This window comes from Pantherophis guttatus, chromosome 11, assembly GCF_059756535.1.
Source record: "Pantherophis guttatus breed Tessera chromosome 11, ASM5975653v1, whole genome shotgun sequence".
Lineage (NCBI taxonomy): Eukaryota > Metazoa > Chordata > Lepidosauria > Squamata > Colubridae > Pantherophis > Pantherophis guttatus.
The window spans coordinates 11,367,426-11,387,358 of record NC_142073.1 but is presented as its reverse complement, the minus strand read 5'-3'; the positions used below and the strand labels follow the sequence as shown (position 1 = coordinate 11,387,358).

Here is a 19,933-nt window from a genome sequence, read left to right as displayed (position 1 = left end):
CCCCCACCCTTTGGCCTCAGCCTCCCAGCAATTTACCTCCTTGCAAGCAAACAGCAAGAAAAAACAGTTCCTTTCAGCTTCAGCATAGCCTAATTAGCACAAGTTGATTGGATCGGCCTCCCGACTCTCAGCTGATTTGCTCTCAGCTGTTTTGCGCAGGGCTCTGCTGCTTGCTGCAAAGAGGTAAATTGCTGGAGCAGATTTTTTTTCCCCCTTGTGCTAATCAAGCTATGCTGAAAACAAAACTGAAAGTAAAGCAGTCTGTTTACTGTTTGCTGCAACAAGGCAAAATTGCTCAGAGGCAGAGGGAGATTTCTTTTTCTTCCTTTTCCTCACCAAAAAAGGTAGGTGCGTCTTATACTCCGAAAAATACGGTATGCAAAATTAGGCCAATATTTACACAAAGGAATAATTTATAAAGACATTTTTTAAAAAAAAAAATAGCTTTTCTTGGCACAGCAATCCTACAGGCATGGTAAATTCAGAAACAGCAGGTACCTTGCTAGCGTGAAACTCCAAACGGCGCAAGAAACGCTCGATGGACTTGACTTGCTGTGGAAAGAAGAAAGAAACGCCATTTTGAAGGATCTGGAAACTCAACTGGTAAAAGAATGTAGAAAGATAAAAAGTTTCTCTGTCCAGTCGTGTCTGACTGTAGAGCACGGTGCACTACAATAATGGCAGCGTACAGCATCCTGCAGTCACATGACTGAGTTTTATGAAGTTGCAAAAAATACCCCCAAAACCCCCAGCACTTCCAGTTTTAGGTGAAACTATGCCTGTAGCGAATCACTGGTTCGTTTAATGACCATTGCAAAAAAAGTTCTGATAAAGGAGAATATTTGTGGCTCAGGGTTGAAATGAGGGTTCCTGGATGCTCTCTGAGGTTGGTTGTTTTCTTGCAGACTTTTCATTCACTGGGGATGTTACCTAGTTTGGGTAACGAAACATCTGTAAGAAAACAACCAAGCTCAGAGAACAGCAAGGACTCTGCAAAAAAGTTCTTAAAATCAGATCGGTCACATGACGGACCTGCTTTATGACTGTCACTACATACGACCATAATGGGCAAACTGCATTGCGGTCTACCTGCTGGTAATCACCTCCTTTCTTCTAAACAGTTTTTTTTTTTTTTAAATCCAAAGGAGATAACAGTGGCAGCAGCCATGTACAAAATGAGGACTCAATAGGGAGAAACAGTTTCATCCTTTGCTCTCCATCCATTTAAAAATGGATTTCCAGAGGAAAAATGGCAGACTACAGGAACCATTAGCACTACTCAGGTGACCCTGAGGACACAGATTAAACCTCCAAGTGCTTCAAGGACCCTCCAAAAGGATGCAAATGTCCAGCTGTCTGCAAGGAATATAAATCCTTCCATTCCCCATTATCCTATCAGAGCTGAAGAAGCTTCTTGGATGAGAAGCAAAATGTCTTCAAAAGGAAAAACAATTAAGTCCAGTTGCCTCAGGGGTGAAATCTACTTACCTTCCCTACCGGTTCGGAAGTGTACACGCCCCGCGGCGGGGCCTCTGCACATGCGCAAACCCTTCTGCGCACGGGCAGAGGGTAAAAAACAGGTTACTTCTTGGTTAAAACCAGGAAATAATGATGACCAGGTGGATGGGCGGAGCCTCGTGCTGCCATCGCTACCTGTTCTCCGAACCACCCGCTGCCATCGCCACCGATTCGGCCGAACCGGTCCAACCCGGTAGCATTTCACCCCTGAGTTGCCTCCTGAAAAAGCACCTTTGGGACAACCATGACCTGGATGACTGAGAATCTCTAAAGACATCCATTTAAAACCTTCGGCCTTCACACCAATTTCTCCCAACAAGGGGGAAGAAACCAGGGTTTCTCTTTATTTGCTGCCCAAACACAAGAAAGTTGCACGACTTAGTTCAGCAGAGTTACCCTCGCCCTCATTCAGTTACTGATTCCAAGAGAGAGGAGCAAATTCCTACATCTTAGCTCTTTTAATCCTCTGAGGTTGCTTTGAGGAAGCAAAAGATTGAGGCAGCAAATCCTAGAGGGAGGAGAGGGAGGGAAGGAAATAGGGTGCAGGGTTTCCACTGAATCAATGAACTCAACCAATGTCAGCAAGATCGCTCGGCAAAGGCAGAGAAAGGAGATGGATTCAAGATCAGATGGGACAATATTTTGCATGCAGAAACGTATGAGATGCAAGAGTGAGGAATCCTGTCCCGCCTAACATAGTCCCTTGGGTTCTCCACTTCCTTCCCAGCATGTCTTACCTTGTCAAGGTCGTAGAGGAAGCCCTAAAGGAGAAAAAGAGAAGAAGGGGAAAGTCAGGAACTTGAAAGAACTGCTGAATACATGCCAATAGATGAGAATATTTGTAGCTCAGGGCTGAATTGTGGAGTCCTTGATGCTCTCAGAGTTGGATTGTTTTCTTGCAAGACCTTTTATCATCCAGCTAGTTGAACAATTGATGATGTTCCCTAGCTGGGTAATGAAATGTCTGCAAGAAAACAACCAAGCTCCGAGAGCACCAAGGACCCCACAGTGAATACATGGCATCATATTAAGCATTGCAACACGCTCTTCTGAGCATACTGTTTTAAAGCTGCACCCCCGATGTGGTGGCAAGAGGGAAGGACCATCTTTCCTGCCAGAGCAGTGATTTAAGAGCTGACCAGCTGCTACGATGATGCAATGATGCACTGATGGGAATGAGTCAGCAAGGTTTTTAGCTGTTATCCCTTTAAGAGCCTGTATAATAAGAAGAGGCCTTGTTAGGGCATCTCTCTTTCACCGTGTATCCTTTCCTGCTGTAATTTACCGATTGTTTGACATCTGCCTATAGTATGTGTATGTATAGCATATATTCTTTTGTAGATAAAACCACTATTTATTACAAACCTCTGTTTGCTCTTATTGCTCTTAGGTTGTCTCACATAGTAAAGTTGTGTGCACTCTGACATTTCCACAGACAGTGGGAAGTGTGTACCATATACGCATTATCTATATACATACTGTACAGTGCAATATTAATACAATATCAGGGGTTTTCAACTCAATTGTATAGAATGTGAAGGATGTTGTGTTTGTGTTTTAGTTTTATAGTTATAATATACACTGAAGATGGCATTTAATTTCGTTGTACGAGGTGCAATGACAACAAAGTAAATTAAACTACAGCATATTAGATATATGCAAGGAGGTATTTTTTGTGGGTGTCTATTGGGGAGATCCTGTACACAAAATGCATGTAAATCAGAAGTGTAGCACCATCACCATCTGGTCCACAGGAGTGACTGGAAGGTCAGCCTGTCTGCATGACTGAAGACCGGAGACTCTCCATTGAACTTTTGCAATTTGCAGGGAAAGTCTTGCAACCATCAGAGCTAAGTAGCGTCCAACAGGAACTGCGTCACTCACCAAGCGAGAATTCCTCTTGGATTCACGGATCTGGGTACTCAGCTTCTCCAGTTCCTGCTGGTGCACTTCCAGGTAAGCACTGCGAGGAAGGAGAGGTGGAAGGGACTGAGCACAGAAAGCAGAATTATCTCCCCATCATTTGGAGGATTAGAGCCGACAGCTTCCCGGCTCCCCAATTCAAGGGACTGCCCTAGTTCATGCAGGATGTTATCCTTGGCAGTGAAACCCAACAGCAGAACACTTCCTTTCAGTCGATTCCCAGCACGCTATCCATACTCTTGATCTCCAAGTTGAACTTTAGGGGGTGGGGAGGTGGGGAGGAGAAAATCCAAGTGTCAACTGCATTGACACAAAGCTGAATTGCCTTCGAGTCAATGTTGATTCCTGGCAACCGCCTGGACAAGTCCCTGCAGTTTTCTTGACAAGATTTCTTGTCAAGTTTTCTTGACAAGATTTCAAAAGTGCTTTGCTCTTGCCTGCTTCCTAGGGCTGAGAGAGAGAGAGAGAGAGAGAGAGAGTGACTGGCCCAAAGTCACCGGGTTGTGCCTCAGGTGGGACTAGAACTCACAATCTCCTGTTTCCCAGCTCGGTGCCTTAACCACTATATCGAACTCTTCGTTGTTTACCGCAGCTTTTGAGAGCTGACTAGCATTGCCCCAATACTACAGGGCAATATTTGAGTATTTATTTATTCATGTATTTATATCCTGCTTTTATTATCTTTGATAAACAATTCAAAGCAGCAAATATATCTAATGACTCCTTTCTCCTCCTCTTTTCCTCACAACAACAATCCTGTGAGGTGACTTGGGCTGAGAGAGAGGGACTGCTCCAGGGGTGGGTTCTACTTACCTTTACTACTGGTTTGCAATGGGAGTGCACACATGCTCTTCTGCGCATACGCAGATTGTTCATTATGACATCTGGGAGGGTGGGAAAAGCCTCCCACCAATTTTACTACCGGTTCGCAAGAACCGGACAAAACCAGGAGCAACCTACCACTGGACTGGGCCAAGCTCACCCAACTGGCTTTCATGGCTAAGGCAAGATTAGAACTCAGGATCTCCCCGTTTGTAGCCTGGATGCACTAGATCAAAGGTCTCCAAACTTGGCAGCTTTTAAGACTTGTGGACCTGAACTCCCAGAATTCCCATGGCTGGCTGAGGAATTCTGGGAGTCGAAGTCCACAAGTCTTGAAAGTTGCCAAGTGTGGAGACCCCTGCATTAGACCCAAATGGTTCTCAATATCCTGCCGAAGACACTCCGTTTCACAGTTACCCCTCAGGTACCAACATGGACTAGAAAAGTAAGCTTAGATGTCTGCGAACAGATGAACAGGTATCACTGCATGTCACAGGCTAAGCATGTGGTGGTGCCCGCAGCGAGGCTTACCTTAGGCCTTTCTTCAATGCTTCGTACACTTCATCGAGTCTCTCTGGCTGGGGCACCTTGGGTGGAGGGGACTTATGAGACATTGAAAACATCCTACTGACCCTGGAGCCAGACTTCCTGGAGACCGTGGGTGTACTGAACGCAGGGAAATTCCTACAAAAAAAATAAAATAAGGATGATAAAAGCCCCAGGAAAAAAGAGGATATCATAAAATAGGCTGGCCGGCTGATTCTTAATAATGCAGGATGGTATTCTGCGTAGTAATCTGGGTGGGAAAACAGCAGCCACTGTACACACCCCTGAGATAATACCCAAAAGCCTTAAAAAAAATGTTTCAAGAAAAATGTTTCGGTGAAGAAAGGATGTTTTCCCACGCTTCTCATTGCTAAGTCGATTGCACAATCTCGGACAGGGTTTTTTAAGCTGTGAAACCTGGGTGAACTTGATAGGGTTTGTGGGAGACTAAGAAAAGGAGGTGGGCAGGGAAATTGCCTCAAATGTAGCAATGGCCTTCCGTGGAAAGTTTTCGAAGGAAAAGCAATCAGATGCCTCTTATTGAATCTGGTGAAATTCAACTTTTAATTTTGGGACATTGGAGATGTTAAAACTCTTTTTTAGATACATCATCATTATTATCTATTATTCATTAAACATGAAACCCGATGATGATGATGATGATGATAATAATAATAATAATGTCTAAACAAAAGTTTAACGTCTCCAATTAAAAGTTGAATTTCACCAGATTCAATAAGAGGGATCTGATTACTTTTCCTTAGAAATATTATTATTGTTGTTGTTTTTGTTATCTTTTGTTCATTAAACATGAAACTCAGTCAACTGAACATTTAAAAATGTATCACAAATATTATTGTTGTTGTTGTTGTTATTATTCCATTCAATGGATGGAGGAAATTCTGGAACACTAATTGGGCCATCTGCTTTTGTGAAATGCAAGTAATTTTAATATATAAATTTACATAAAGACACTTCCTCGCGCATGAAAGCTTTTTATGGTTAATTTTTTCTAGGGTTAATTTTTTCCTAGGGTTAATTTTTCTATCACTAAAGTTTTGCCTCTGGATCATGGGGTTAGGGATTTTTCTTTTTCAGCTAACAGGCTTTGAGGTCTGAACAAAACCCCATCATCTAGGAGACTGCATGAACTAGAAAAGTGGCTTTGATCCCCTCTAAAACCCATCATCTAGGAGATTGCATAAACCAGAAAAGTGGCTTCGAGCTCTTCTAAATCCATTAGTGATACACCAAAAAAATATATGTTCCTCATCGTGTTGGAAAGCCAGCCATGTGGTGTGGGATTCTCTCCATGCAGGGAGAAGCAACCCAGAATGTAAGGACAGATCTCCATCCCACACTTGGCTCTGAAAGCTAGTGACAAATCGGCCAATTCTTTCCTTCTCAAACTAAGAGAAGAAATGTAGGCATGAAGATGAGTGGTTCCCACTTCTGCTTAAGAAGAAACCCACCCATCTCCAAAGCGCCCCAGTCAAATCACTCCTCTAGATATCGTCCAAGTCTTGTTCACCCATAGTTTGGTTGTAGGCCAGGATTTACTTGTCATCCCAACCTCCCTTCCACAGTAATTATGAGGGAAGAATCTTGTGTGCCACTTCAAGCTTCTGAGCCGAGACAAGAAGGATTAAAAGATCATAGACAACTGCCGGGCATCAGAGCTGACCTGGTTTCTTCCTAAAATGAGGCTCTCCGTAGGCCTTCAACCCCCAGGTTTTTCGTTGGCCATTGGAGATTCATTATTCTCTTCTTCAGTCCAAATTAAAACCTGGTTTCTTCCATCAGTCAGCCGCACCAATTCGTGCTAAGCCTGTTTACGAGCCATACTAGTTTAAACAGATATGGCTATCATGGGCCATTGTTTCCTGGTACCGCAATCAAGGAAGTCATGGAAGTGAGGATTTTTAATATCAATACTCTCAGCTTTGTGATGGCAACGGCTGCCAAACCCACAGGCACAGCTTCGTGGCGATGTTTGTAAAATCTTTTGAGCTATTGCTTTGAAGCCCTTTGGTGCTCTGAAAAAAATGTGAGATCCAAATACGGATTTGTAGAATGGTGTAATACACGGAGAACCGAGGAATTCTGACTCTGTGAATTTCAACCTGCCATCCCTGAGCAAAATGAAAGGACTCAGCTCTGCCTATATATAATGCAAGATCATAAAAAAAATTGTGGCCTGATGGTGTCCATTTGCTTCTAAATACACGCTTTAACTTCTGATTAAAGAAGGGCATTGATCTTCCTGCTCTGAACGATATCCAGCTTTTCACCTGTGCCGCCCACCAGCCTCCTTCCTGTGACACCAGACTGGCCTTTGAATTGATTTTTTTTTTCTCAGTAAAATAAATCATTGGCCATCTAGTTATGCATTCGTTTCCAAGATTCCCCCTAAGAAATAATACAGGCTTCACAGAAATTAAAAAGGATGCAGGAAGGTGTCCCAGGATTTTGGAAAAAAGGCCCCACCTGCCCAGAGGAATCAATGAAGGTGTTAGTTGGGAGGGGTGTGTGGAAAAAAAGGATTTGGAGAAACAGAGCAAGAGAGAGGCAAGAGGCAAATTGAAAATAATTTTGCTTTCTGGGTAAGAGAAATGTTGCAATTGCAATGGAGACCCAGGGGTCAGCTGCTGGGGGTTCGCAGGAGTTTGGGAGAACCTCTAGCTAAAATTCTGTGCAGTTCGGAGAACCCCCAAATCCCACTCCTGGCTGGCCGCACCCACCTCACCCCACCCCTCCCAGGAGTCCCTACGCGGCCCGTTTTGGATGCAGGTAAGTACAGGGCACGCACGGAGGCTCGAGGAGGGCGAAAAATGGGCCTATCGGAAGATCTGAAATGGGCCTATTTCGGGCCTCTAGATGGCCTCCAGAGCCTGTTTTCGCCCTCCCAGAGGCTCAAAAAAAGCCTCTGGAGCCTGGGGAGGGCAAAAACGCTTTCCCCGCCTCCCCCCCACCCCGCTGTGGTGCAGGAGGCCGACTAGGCCACACTCACCATGGCCATGCCCACCCAGCAACCGGGCAGAGAACCCATTGCTAAAATTTTTGAAGCCCACCCCTGTGGAGACCGTTTGGTAGGCACCTGTAAAATGTTCTTAAGTGTGTTTGAAGAAAACAAAGAGACCTTTGCAAAACTGAACAGGCCTGTCTTCTTATCCGGTTGCATTGGTTTCGTCCCAAAATATCCAATGTCTACCTCCCCGGGGCTTCCTTAGTGCCATTCACCAGCAAGAATCATGCCGTAAATCGGAACTTGATGATCTCCGTTGCCTGGAGACCTTTTTTGCTAAGCCTACCTGAAAGATTTGTCCTGGGAGGAGTTGACCCCGGCAAACGACTGGCTCCTATTGATCCTGACCACCAGACTGCGCCGCTGGGGTCGTACAGAGAGGGACATCGTGGAATTCCACCGGGAGGGACTCCCTACAAAACAAACCAGGAAGATTGAGCTGAGCTTCCAAATCGGTCACAACATTCCCCAAGCTTTTTCCCCACACATGGCAGTTTATGTTAATGGCGATAGCACTTCAGATTTATATACCGCTTCACAGTGCTTTACAGCGCTCTCTAAGTGGTTTACTGAGTCAGCATATTTCCCCCCCAACAATCTCATTTTACCAACCTCGGAAGGAGGGAAGACTGAGTCAACCTTGAGTCGGTCAGGATTGAACTGCTGGTAAATTGAGGAGTACCTGTATATTGTTATGCTATGCACAGAATTAGATGGGCAGCCATTTACATGTAGAGGCAGTCCTCGACATACGACCACAATTGACCCTAGGATTTATCTTGCTCAGTGAGAAATTTGTTAGGTGACTTTTGTCCCATTTTATGACTTTTCTTGCCACAGTGCTTATGTCAGGAGTCAGCAACCTGCAGCTCTGGAGCCGCATGTGGCTCTTTCACTCCTCTGCTGTGGCACCCTGTCACTCAAAATATGCATCACAACCACCAATGTGCGACACCTGCCAGCACGCGATTTATTGAGCTTTTCAACCCCCGGTAGGCCAACCATGGATAAATCCAAGAAAAGAAAAGTTTCAGAAGAAAGCAGAACGTTTAATTCAACTACATAGGCTAGTTTTGTGGCCGCTCAAGAAACAGTCAGGCACGGGAAGGGTTTTGTGGCTCCCGGTGTTTTCTTTTCTGTGGGAAACCGGTCCACATGGCACTTTGAGTGTTTAAGGTTGCAGAGCCCTGGCTTATGTCAATCACTGCAGTTCTTAAATTAGAAACACAGCTGTTATGTGAACCTGGTTTCTCTGTTGACTTTGCTTGTCAGAGGGCCACAAAAGATGGTCACATGACCCCGGGACACTGCAACCGTCATAAATACGAGTCAGTTGTCAAGCATCCGAATGGTGACCATGGGGATGCTGCCAACAGTCCTAAGTGTGAAAAATGGTCATAAGTCACTTGTGACGTTGTAACTTCGAACGGTCACTAAGCGAACTGTTGTAAGTCAAGGACTACCTGTATTGTCCTTTATGGCTTGCAGGCAAAGATATCCTTCCCAATCTCCACATACATTATCAAGAGTTGCTACCAGGAGTGAAATCTACTTACTTTCCCCACCGGTTCGGCAGTGTGTGCGCGGACCCTCTGCCCATGCGCAAACCCTTCTGCACATGCGCAGAGGGTAAAAAACAGGTTACTTCCTGGTTAAAACCAGGAAGTAACGACGACCGGGCGGATGAGCGAAGCCTTGCACTGCCATCGCTACCAGTTCTCCAAATCACCTGCCGCCATCGCTACTGGTTCGGTCGAACCGGTTCAAACTGATAGCATTTCACCCCTGGTTGCTACCCAAGCCAAGAGTCAAAAACCAGGCAAGAGGGAGAATTCAATCTCTTCCTGGATGAAGAGAACAACAGGCATGTTATGACCAATTCAGCAGAACTCCGGAGAAAAACATCCCAGCCGGTCTCTACAAACATATCCTCAGACACCTCATGCTGTCTTAACAAATTTAAATTTAACAGGGATGAAAATGAGTCAGTAACAAGGAAGGGGCCAAAAAAGCACTCTATGATTTTCCCATCAATATTTATAATCCCCGTTTCTCAGCTGGGAAAGTTCCGCCTCTTCTCGAACGATCTGCAGGGTGGGGTTGAGCTTGCCAAGAAGCAAAGACAAAGCACAGATGGACAAAAAGAAGACCCAGCACTCCATCAATTGGGTTTCAGGCAGTCCTCGATTTACGGCCACAGAATTCCCATGGAATTCTCATGGAATTCTGTGGCCGTAAAGGGATGTATATCTACAAAGGGGGTGTATTTTCAAAACCGTCAAGAAGTCTTCAACAACTTGCGGCCTGTGCTAACGGCTGGCCACCCATCAACTTAGCAATGCTTTGTTAAGTTGATGGGTGGCCAATTTTACGAATATATATATATATATTTTGGCCATGGTTGTTAAGCCAAGAGGGGCAGTTGTTAAGTGAACCATGCAGTCAAGCGAATTGGGCTCCCCTCTCCATTGACTTTGGTTGCCAACGGTGACCACGCGAGCCCATGTTGTGGCCCGTCAGCGGCCTGTGCAGCTAGTAGCTGATTCCGACAGCGAGGAGGCCGGTATGGTGCTGTGCCAGCAGCCTGTGCAGCTGGCACTCGAGTCGGACAATGAGGAGGCTGGGGAAGATGTGGTGCCAGAGGCGGGGATCCAGCCAGGGCCTTCAGAACCTCCAGAAGCTCCCTTAAGTGAAGAGGACAAAGAGGAGGAGCCTCTTCTCGATGCACGGGCACGCAGAGCTGCCAAAAGGCAGGAGTGGCTCCTCAGGAGAAGGTCTTCTCGAGAGTAAGGCTTGGGGCTAATTGGCCACTCCCTTAGCCTATTTAAGGAAGGACGACGACTGAGGCAATTTGCAGGGAACAAATTCGTTCACTCTCCTTTGCGTCCTGATCTTAGTTTTCTTATCAGTTTCCTGCAAATTGCTTCTGGGCTTTCTGCCAACCATAGTAAGATTACGATTATTTATTCTTTGGATTCTTGTAGGCTATTAAGAAAGTTAATTAACAGCCTTTGTTTGAAAAAGACTGATTTAATTTAGTAAACTAAGGTTTGTACAGACTTTGCGTGTGCTGCGTTCTTTGGGGTCCGTAGCTGGGGCAGAACAGCCCAGCGCACTGCAACCGTCATAAATATACACCGGGTGCCTGAGTTTTGATCACGTGACCATGGAGAAATTGTGACAGTCGTAATTGCAAAGACTAAGGTTCTAAGGTATTTTTTAAAGTGCCATTGTAACTTCAAATTGTCACTACCTGAATGGTTGTAAGACAAGGACTGCCATTATTGGATACCCAAATTCTTCTATTTCAGTGCTTGGGCCATTCTCTAATTTGCAAAGGTAGGTGATTTTTCACCTCCAAGCACGAGACATCTTTTCGGTGTCTATCTTAGTTTCTAAAATAAAAAAAAGCTACCCAAAGTTTAAAAGGCCAGGTTCTGTATCCACTGGTATGGTGAGCGTACAAAACTTACAACACACATTCAGCCTTGCACAAAGCAAGCAGTCCAATGAGAACACCCTTGCCCAATGGCATGAACCGAAAGGCAAAATAAAACAGAGCATCGCATGATGCCACATTAGCTTGAGCCATAAGGATGATTGATGATGTGTGTTTAGGAACAGACTGAAGTACACCGATGACACAACAGGAAGTAATATCGCTACAGTTTCCTATCAAGTATAACCTGTAAATCGAGTCTAATTATAGACAGTCAGATTTATTTTATGTATTTCCTACATGTATCCATCGAGATGTTTGCTTAAACTGTATTTGTTTCAAGTCAATACCGGTGCTTTCTGTATCACTTATTTTACTAAGCAGTCAACAGATCAAGTGTTTCTAATGAATGTTTTTGTTCTGCTTCTGTCTGGAATATTGTTTCATTGTTTTCTTTCCTTACCAGTTATTTGTTTCGATAATGCTAGTTCTTAGCCAGAGAGAAAGAGAGAGAGAGGGAGGGAGGGAGAGAGAGAGAGAGGGAGAGAGGAAAAAGCCGCCCATAAGTTTAACATCCTTATTGGGCCCTTCATGTGATGGCATTAAGAAGAGAAGGTGCTCTACAAAGGACAGATAGCAATTATTTCCTTTTTCTAAAGTGAGAAAGAAGGCCGGCAGATGAAGAAGTCCATTAATTCAGGTAAATGCACCCTTGCTTTCAAAAGAAAGATAATCCGGAACAGTCGAAGACAAAAGTCGGTGTGTTTTCCAATCCAGAGTCGGAACCGAGAAGGTGGCAATGCTCTTAAAAGCGAAGGTTTCTATAGCTATCAAGCAATCAAAACCAAGTGGCCTACTCAATGAGATGGATTACGTGAAATTGTTCTGAATCTAGCTCTTTTTAAAAAAATACTGATTGTATTTTTGTGGATTTTGGTGATCATGAGGATATATCCGAAGAACCAAATCTTCCTTTCTTATGTATAGCACAGGGTGAAATATTGTATATGTTGTTTGTAATGTTAGTAATTTAAAATAAAAAATTTCTAAAAATTAATATATATATATATATATATATATATATATATATATATATATATATATATATATATATATATATATATATATATATATATATATATATAAAAATACTGATTGAGGGAGGGAGGGATCCAGATAAAAGAGCAAATGGTGCACAACCAACACCAAAGTCAATTTACTTCTGGTCCAGAGCTTTGACATCTGAATAACGCCTTCTTGGCTGATAGAAGGAAATGAAGAGACAGCAAACCATACAGAGAAGAGCTGCCTTCTTCCTACTTACCCCTCACTGTCCCATAGAGTTGAACGACATCCAAATCAAGCTAACCCCGGATACCCAACCAATACACTTTGTTCAACGAACATCTCAGCTACCTCATGACAATCTAGCAGAGAACAGGGCCACGGGTATGCTAGCCTCCACCGCCCACAGAAAACAAGGCCCTACAAGAATCTGTGAGCCAACACGACCTCATTCTCGGTTTAATCAGAGCTGGAACCACGAGTGAAGCAGCGTTGGATCACACGTGCAACAGTGGCCCAATTAAACAATTAAGGAGGAGTAGCAATTCCGAGCAGGGTTTGACAAATAGCTTTTAGTAGTAAGCCTTTTAATTAGATCGCTCGGCAAATTGTGCCTGGTTTCTCCAACCTCTTCATCCTTACCTCTCCAATTTTTTTCGCCCCACTAATTCCAACTGGTCTTCAGAGGCTACGAGTTAGAATGAAAATATTACAAAGTCTGCATAATTCCATCGGCTGGCCTGCTCTGGGTGCCGGAAGCTTGCCTTGTACAGCAGAGAGCAAACATAAGAAACCAGCTTTTTCTTAGGTACAGTCTTTATGGGCCCAGCGTAGTCAACCAAGCGTGTGAAAGAAACAAGGAAGTAACTGTAAATTCCGAAGACCTACCTGGACGTTGAAAAAAATACCTGTAAGATCCTCGGGGGGGCCCCTAGGATGTTGTAGGACCTCAATCTCAAGGAGGTGAGGTTCTAAGATTTACTGCGCTCTTCCAAGTTCAGCGAGGAAAGGCCCTTTCCCATTTCTGAACCTACAGCATGCATACCGTTTGGCAAGTAAGAGGCCTCCTGGTGCTTTCCATCCAGGGCTGGGCTCCACTCGTACATTCTTAGCATTTCATAGATAATCAGCAACTGGTACTGTCAACAGCAGAGGTGTGGAAGGCCAATAGGTCCTCCTGGCAGGCTGACTAAGAGGCAGGTGAGTAAAGCACCAGCATTGTAGTTTACTACACTAAGAATAAGTTTCAGAGGAGTGGATTCTTTTGGACCGCAAGGATTTCTACATATTTCTTTAAAAAAAAAAAAAAAGTTTAGAAAATGATAGCTACAAACCTACTTGTATTATTTTATTTATTTATTTTATTAAATTTCTATACCGCCCTTCTCCCGAAGCACTCAGGGCGGTGAACAGCCACAAGATAAAACACATAAATACAAAAATTTAAAATAGATTGAAAACGAATTAAATAATTTGGCTGAATTTAAAATACCCCATAATTTAAAACAAATTAAAATTTACATTTAAAAAGGGGAGAAGATTTAGGCCAGGCCAGCTTGATGAAATAAAAAAGACTTAAGCGCGCGATGGAAGGTGCGCAGATCTGGGATCCTCCGTATCTCCGGGGGGAGCTCGTTCCAGATCGTAGGTGCCCCCACAGAGAAGGCTCTCCCCCGAGGGGCCGCCAGTCGACATTGTTTGGCCCACGGCACCCAGAGGAGCCCCTCTCTATGGGAGCGTACTGGCCGGTGGGAGGCTATTGGTGGTAGCAGGTGGTCCCGTAGATAACCAGGTCCTAAGCCATGTATCAGGATACCTTGGCAACAGGAGTTCATTCCCTGACCGTCACCTCTTTCGAACAGGGCTCCCCAACCTTTCGGACCTCAGGGACCACTAAAGTCATAATTTTAAATCCCGCGGACCGCTAATATGATCTGCCTAATGACCAGCTGGGTGGGCGTGGCTAGGTGGTCATGTGACTGGGTGGGTGTGGCCAACTCGATGTCACTCACATCGAGTGGCACCTCGACAGCCTCTACTCGCCCCTCCCCTCTCAGCCACTCCTCACCTGCCCGCCCGGGCTCCTTAGTGACCCAATAGGAAGCAGTTTTTGGGAGCTAAGCAGCCACCATGAGAAAGAGTTGGCAAAACAGCTCAGTTCAAATTGGATCTGATCAAGAAGGAGGCTCGGCAGAAGCACCTCACTGAGGACTAGGAGCGTAGGCTTTCCAAGCAGAGGGAAGACCTGCGGGAGTACAAGGCCAGGTACCGGAGCCTGGAGGCTCAGTGGGCTGAGATGGTCAGCCAGTTCCAGACCATGATGCAGTCCCACTGGAACAAGGCTTCCCTCCAGCCTTCGCCCAAAGCCCCCCACCAGGAGGCTGAAGCAGACCCCAAGTTAGAATTTCTGCCCCCCTCTGACCCGCACAAAAAGACCCTGAAGGGGGAAACTCTGCAGCAACACAAACGTTCATTGCACGTATCCGGCCCAGGGGCCGTAGTTTGAGGACCCCTGATTTAGTGCAATATAAAAAATGCAAATACAGAGAAGCCAATGACAAACCCAAAAGTTGGGTGTGATTTGCCTTCAAAAGAATTGGGTTCAATATCTGACTTCTCTGATTAAAAAGATCAAGTATCAGGTGAAGGTGAAAGTGAGTTCTGGACATCCGAGCATTCAACCGTTGCTTATTTCTTTGGGTTACTCAATGTTTCTGAAATAATCTTGGGATTCTAAAGGTAAGGTTCCCCTCGCACATATGTGAAGATGGGCGGTGCTCATCTCCGTTTCAAAGCCGAAGAGCCAACGCTGCCCGAAGACGTCTCCATGGTCATGTGGCCGGCATGACTCAAAGCCAAAGGCGCATGGAACGCTGTTATCTTCCCACCAAAGGTGGTCCCTATTTTTCTACTTGCATTTTTTACCTGCTTTCGAACTGCTAGGTTGGCAGAAGCTGGGACAAGTCACGGGAGCTCACCCCGTTACGCGGCACTAAGGATTCGAACCGCTGAACTGCCAACCTTTCGATCGACAAGCTCAGCGTCTTAGCCCCTGAGCCACCACGTCCCCTTTTTTCTGCACTGATTACCTTTCAAATCCCATACCGACCAGGTACCAGAATGCCTGGTTGACCATCCCTCCTTCCTTGAAAAGTTCACGGAGCACAGGCTGGATAAGAGACCTTCACGGTCATCTCCATCCCGACTGAACCTTTCAGAAGTAGGGTTCAAATTCCACACCATGTCAACGTGTTTTGGAGCCTAGTTGGCTGTAGAGACCCATCCTACGAATGATTTCATTTATATTAGTTTTTATTCTCGCTAGTGGGGAGTGTTTCCCTTGGGACTTGGCTGCCTTCACCACCTGAAATCCGTCAGGCGAAAAACAGGGTCAAATTTTTTTTTTTTTTTTTTTTTAAAGGGAGAGATAACAAAGAAGTCTCCATCCAGACAAAAAGATGTGGCCCAAATGTATTGCGCTGAATAATGTAGAGATGGATGGAAGGGAGGGTAAGGAACATGATCTCTCCACCCTGTGCTCCTTTTTGGAATTTATGAAGAATGAAATCAATCTCACTCCCCCACCCTTCCCTTAATAAGAGGGCGGGATGAGATATGGGCCTAGGTGTTTTCCTCTCTCCGTTTTATAATGGAGTGCTAAGAATTTCCAGCTGCTTAGCAACCAGGAGTTTAACCAGCAGCCCCAGGTTCACCTCTAAAATAAAGGAAAGGAAGAACGGGTGACTCTCTGGAGAGAGAAGCAAATCACCTCTATCAGCAACATGGCACCCACCCCAAGAAGATAAATACATGAGCCTTGGTAGTACAGGGGTTTAAGGCACCCTGTTATTAAGCTTATTAAGACCAGGTGCCTGCAATTACTGCAGGGTTCGAATCTCGCCAAGGCTCAAGGTTGACTCAGCCTTCCATCCTTTCTAAGGTAGGTGAAATGAGGACCCGGTTTGTGGGGGCAATAAGCTGACTTTGTATAAATATACAAAAGGATGAAGGCTATTGCTGAGCACATTGTAAGCCGCCCTGAGTCTTCGGAGAAGGGCGGCATATAAATCAAATTAAAAAAAAAAAAAAGATGTTTGAATAATTGGGTGTCAAACCCAGGTAGTCCTTGACTTACAACCATTTGTTTAGTGACCGTTTGAAGTTACAAAAAGAGAGGATTATGACCATTTTTTCAGGTTTACGACCGTTGCGGCAATCCCCCATGATCAAAATTTGGATGCTTGGCAACTGCTTCATATTTATGACCGTTGCAGTGTCCCGGGGTCATGCGATTCCTCTTTTGCGACCTTCTTCTGACAAGCAGAAGGGACGCGGTGCCTCAGTGGCTAAGACGCTGAGCTTGTCGATCGAAAGGTCGGCAGTTCAGCGGTTCGAATCCCTGGTGCCGCATAACGGGGTGAGCTCCTGTGACTTGTCCCAGCTTCTGCCAACCTAGCAGTTCGAAAGCAGGTAAAAAATGCAAGTAGAAAAATAGGGACCACCTTTGGTGGGAAGGTAACAGCGTTCTGTGCGCCTTTGGCTTTTAGTCATGCTGGCCACATGACCACGGAGACATCTTCAAACAGCGCTGGCTCTTTGGCTTTGAAATGGAGATGAGCACCGCCCCCTAGAGTCAGGAACGACTAGCACATATGTGCGAGGGGAAACTTTACCTTTTACCTTTACCTCTGACAAGCAAAGTCCATTGGGAAGTCCAGGTTCAGCTAGGAACTAAGTGTTACTAATTTAAGAACTGCAACGATTCACTTAACAACTGTGGCAAAAAAGGTCGTAAAATGGGACAAAACTCAACAAATACCTCCCTGAGCAACATAAATTTTGGGTTCGATTGTGGTCATAATTCGAGGACTACTTCTATCGTAGTATTTTCCCCGTTTGGGCTGCTAGCTGAGCCATGGTTCTGCATTCCCACTGCTTCTCTCTTTTACCACCAAAGGAGACACGCAGATTTTTATCTGCTGAAAAAGGTTCCACCTTGCTCCACTCTTTCTAACACATTGTGGCTTCAATTTGCATCAGGCTTCAAAGCCTTGTTTAATTAAGTCAATGCAAACCCTAAAGCCTGCTGAAGCTAAACACACACACACACACACACACACACACAAGATGTTTCAAAAGATGTGCAAACAAAGCTTCAGAAGGCTTAAGAGGCAGCACATCTTCAGATGAATGCAGTCAAACCAGCAAGCTATCTATGTTTGCTGACACTCAATCAGCCCATGAATTAATTGCTACTCCAGGCTGAGCCACCCAAGCAGTTTGGGGACGAACTGTGAAAACACAAAGCAAATTTTAAAAACTCACACCTTTGGTTTCAAGACTTGCTGTCTCTTTCTTCTTTCTTTCTTTTTTTTTTTGTAAAAGAAACGTGTTTGTTGTTTTTAAACATTGTCTAATCACCACAAACATTTAACTCGAAAGGAATACAATTAAAGCATATTTAGAACTCGACAACCACACGGAGGCTAAGCCACAGTGGAGTTTCTTAAATTTTGCACCTAACATCTTACATAAATCCATGGTTGGTAAATAATGGGTTCGTATGATTTATCGTGCCAGCCAACTATAAAGCAAACCATGGTTTAAGGCAAAAAAAGTGGACTTAACTATAATTATCGGTCTTACTGGGGCAATTACGAAGTAGAAAAGGTTTTTAGAGACCAATATGAGCTGCAAGAAACAATCGTGCCAAGCAAGGAGACAAAAGCATAATTTTCCTAGATATTCTTATTGGCTTTTTAGCAAAGGAATACGACTGTGATGGTGAACCTGTGGCACGCGTGCCACAGGTGGCACGCAACACCCTCTCTGTGGACACGCAAACCGTTGGCCCAGTTCAACTCCGCCGTGCATGCGTGTGCGCCTCCCACTGGCCAGCTGGTCTGTGGGTCTTTGCCATGCATGCATGAGGGGTAGGGTGCATGTGGGGGGCTGCGTGTGCATGCGGGGGTGGGGGGTGGGGCACACATTGCATTTTGGGTGTTAGGGCATGCATGCTCCCCCTGCATAGGCACACTTTGGGCACTCGGTCCGGAAAAGCTTAGTCATCAATGGAATGAGTTTGGGTAATGAAAGACATTGGGTATTTGCGGGACCGCCTTCTGCCGCCGATAGCCTCCCACCGACCAGTACGCTCCCACAGAGAGGGACTCCTCAGGGTGCCGTCAGCCAGGCAATGTCGGCTGGCGACCCCCAGGGGAAGGCCCTTCTCTGTGGCAGCTCCCGCCCTCTGGAACGATTTGCCCCCGGAGATTCGAAGGATATCGGATCTCCGGGTTTTTTGCCGTGCCCTAAAAACTTTTCTTTTCCATCAAGCAGGGCTGGCATGGAAACCCCCCCCCCCCTTTTCTAGCTTTTTTAGTTTTTTTTAATTGTCAATGGGCTTTAGTTTGAATGTTTTAAATTTTGGGGCCAAAGTCATGAAATTCTTTTAAAATTTTAAATTTTGTATTGGTATGTGTTTTAGTTTTGGCTGTGCACCGCCCTGAGCTCACTAGGAGAAGGGCGGTATACAAATTGAATAAAATAATAAATAATCCATAAGTTTTTTAAAATGAACCCACCTATGAGAGGAATCCAAAATACGATCCTATCTTTAACTGAAAGTGGTACAGGGAGTGATTATATTACTATATAGGGATCACTTTAGGGATTATTCTCCATACTATTTATGTTGTTTTGTATTTTCTGTTATGGATTGCACCAGAGAGGCTAAACCAATTTCGTTATATATATCATGTACAATGACAATAAAGGATGGACTATACTATACAGTCTATCTCAGGACTACTACATATCCCCTCATCCTGAGGCTTAACTCAGGGCTTCAAAGCCTCCTAAATAAATCTCTGAATAAGAAAAACTTCCCAACGGCTGGCACTCTACTCTAAGGAAGAGGAAAGCTGATTAAGATGGGATTTATACTAATTCAGCCTGCTTCTTTGCTCATTCCAAGTTTAGCTGCTTGAATAGACCGTCAAAGGCAATCATTTGGGGGGAAAAAAAACCTAATGTAGTTTTTTACTAAGTCCAATGAGTCACTAATCCTGATTTAATCAAAGACTGGCATGAATCATCCAGGGATTTTTTTCCTTTTTAAGGGATAGTGGGGGATGGCGAAAGGTGGGGGGTAAACAAGGAAAACGTGAGAAGAACAGGCTAAAGAAATTCTTGACAAAATGGAAGGGCAGGTCGTGAGCTCTTTCCATCCACACCCAGGGGCTTCCCTTATGAGTCCTCTGGGGGTTTGCAACTTAGGCTGTAGATAGAAAGTATGAATTTACTTCCAATGCTAGCAAAGCAAATGTGAGCCAACATGCCTATCTTTTATGGACATCAAGAAGGAGAAATGGGAAGTGCGAGAGAAAAAGGCCTCCAAAGAAGGGGTGAATGAAGAGCAGGGATGATCACTTGACACAGATACAGATTAACAGAGTTGGAAGGGACCTTGTAGGTCATCTAGTCCAACCCCCATCCAAGCAGACCCTGACTACATTTTTGACAGATGGCAGTCCAGTCTCTTCTTGAAAGCTTCCAATGATGAAGCTCCCACAACTTCCAAAGGCAATTTCTGT

At 44.8% G+C, this 19,933-nt stretch overlaps 1 protein-coding gene across 12 annotated transcripts in view; it reads right to left on the bottom strand.

Annotated features, from left to right (window-relative positions):
* Nucleotides 1–19,933, bottom strand: part of RIPOR1 (RHO family interacting cell polarization regulator 1) — a 118,165-nt gene that overhangs the window by 25,508 nt on the left and 72,724 nt on the right. For 11 of the 12 annotated variants that reach the window (XM_087877240.1, XM_034425793.3, XM_060681597.2 and 8 more), the window contains exons 2-6: nucleotides 8,121–8,247; nucleotides 4,795–4,947; nucleotides 3,403–3,481; nucleotides 2,256–2,279; nucleotides 499–552 (exon numbers count right to left, since the gene is read on the bottom strand). In XM_087877240.1, coding sequence (XP_087733366.1) covers nucleotides 499–552; nucleotides 2,256–2,279; nucleotides 3,403–3,481; nucleotides 4,795–4,947; nucleotides 8,121–8,221 — 411 coding nt within the window. In that variant the 5' untranslated portion in view covers nucleotides 8,222–8,247. Of the gene's footprint in view, nucleotides 1–498; nucleotides 553–2,255; nucleotides 2,280–3,402; nucleotides 3,482–4,794; nucleotides 4,948–8,120; nucleotides 8,248–13,226; nucleotides 13,396–19,933 lie in introns of those variants that run through there. The other variant, XM_034425794.3, reaches the window with a different exon arrangement.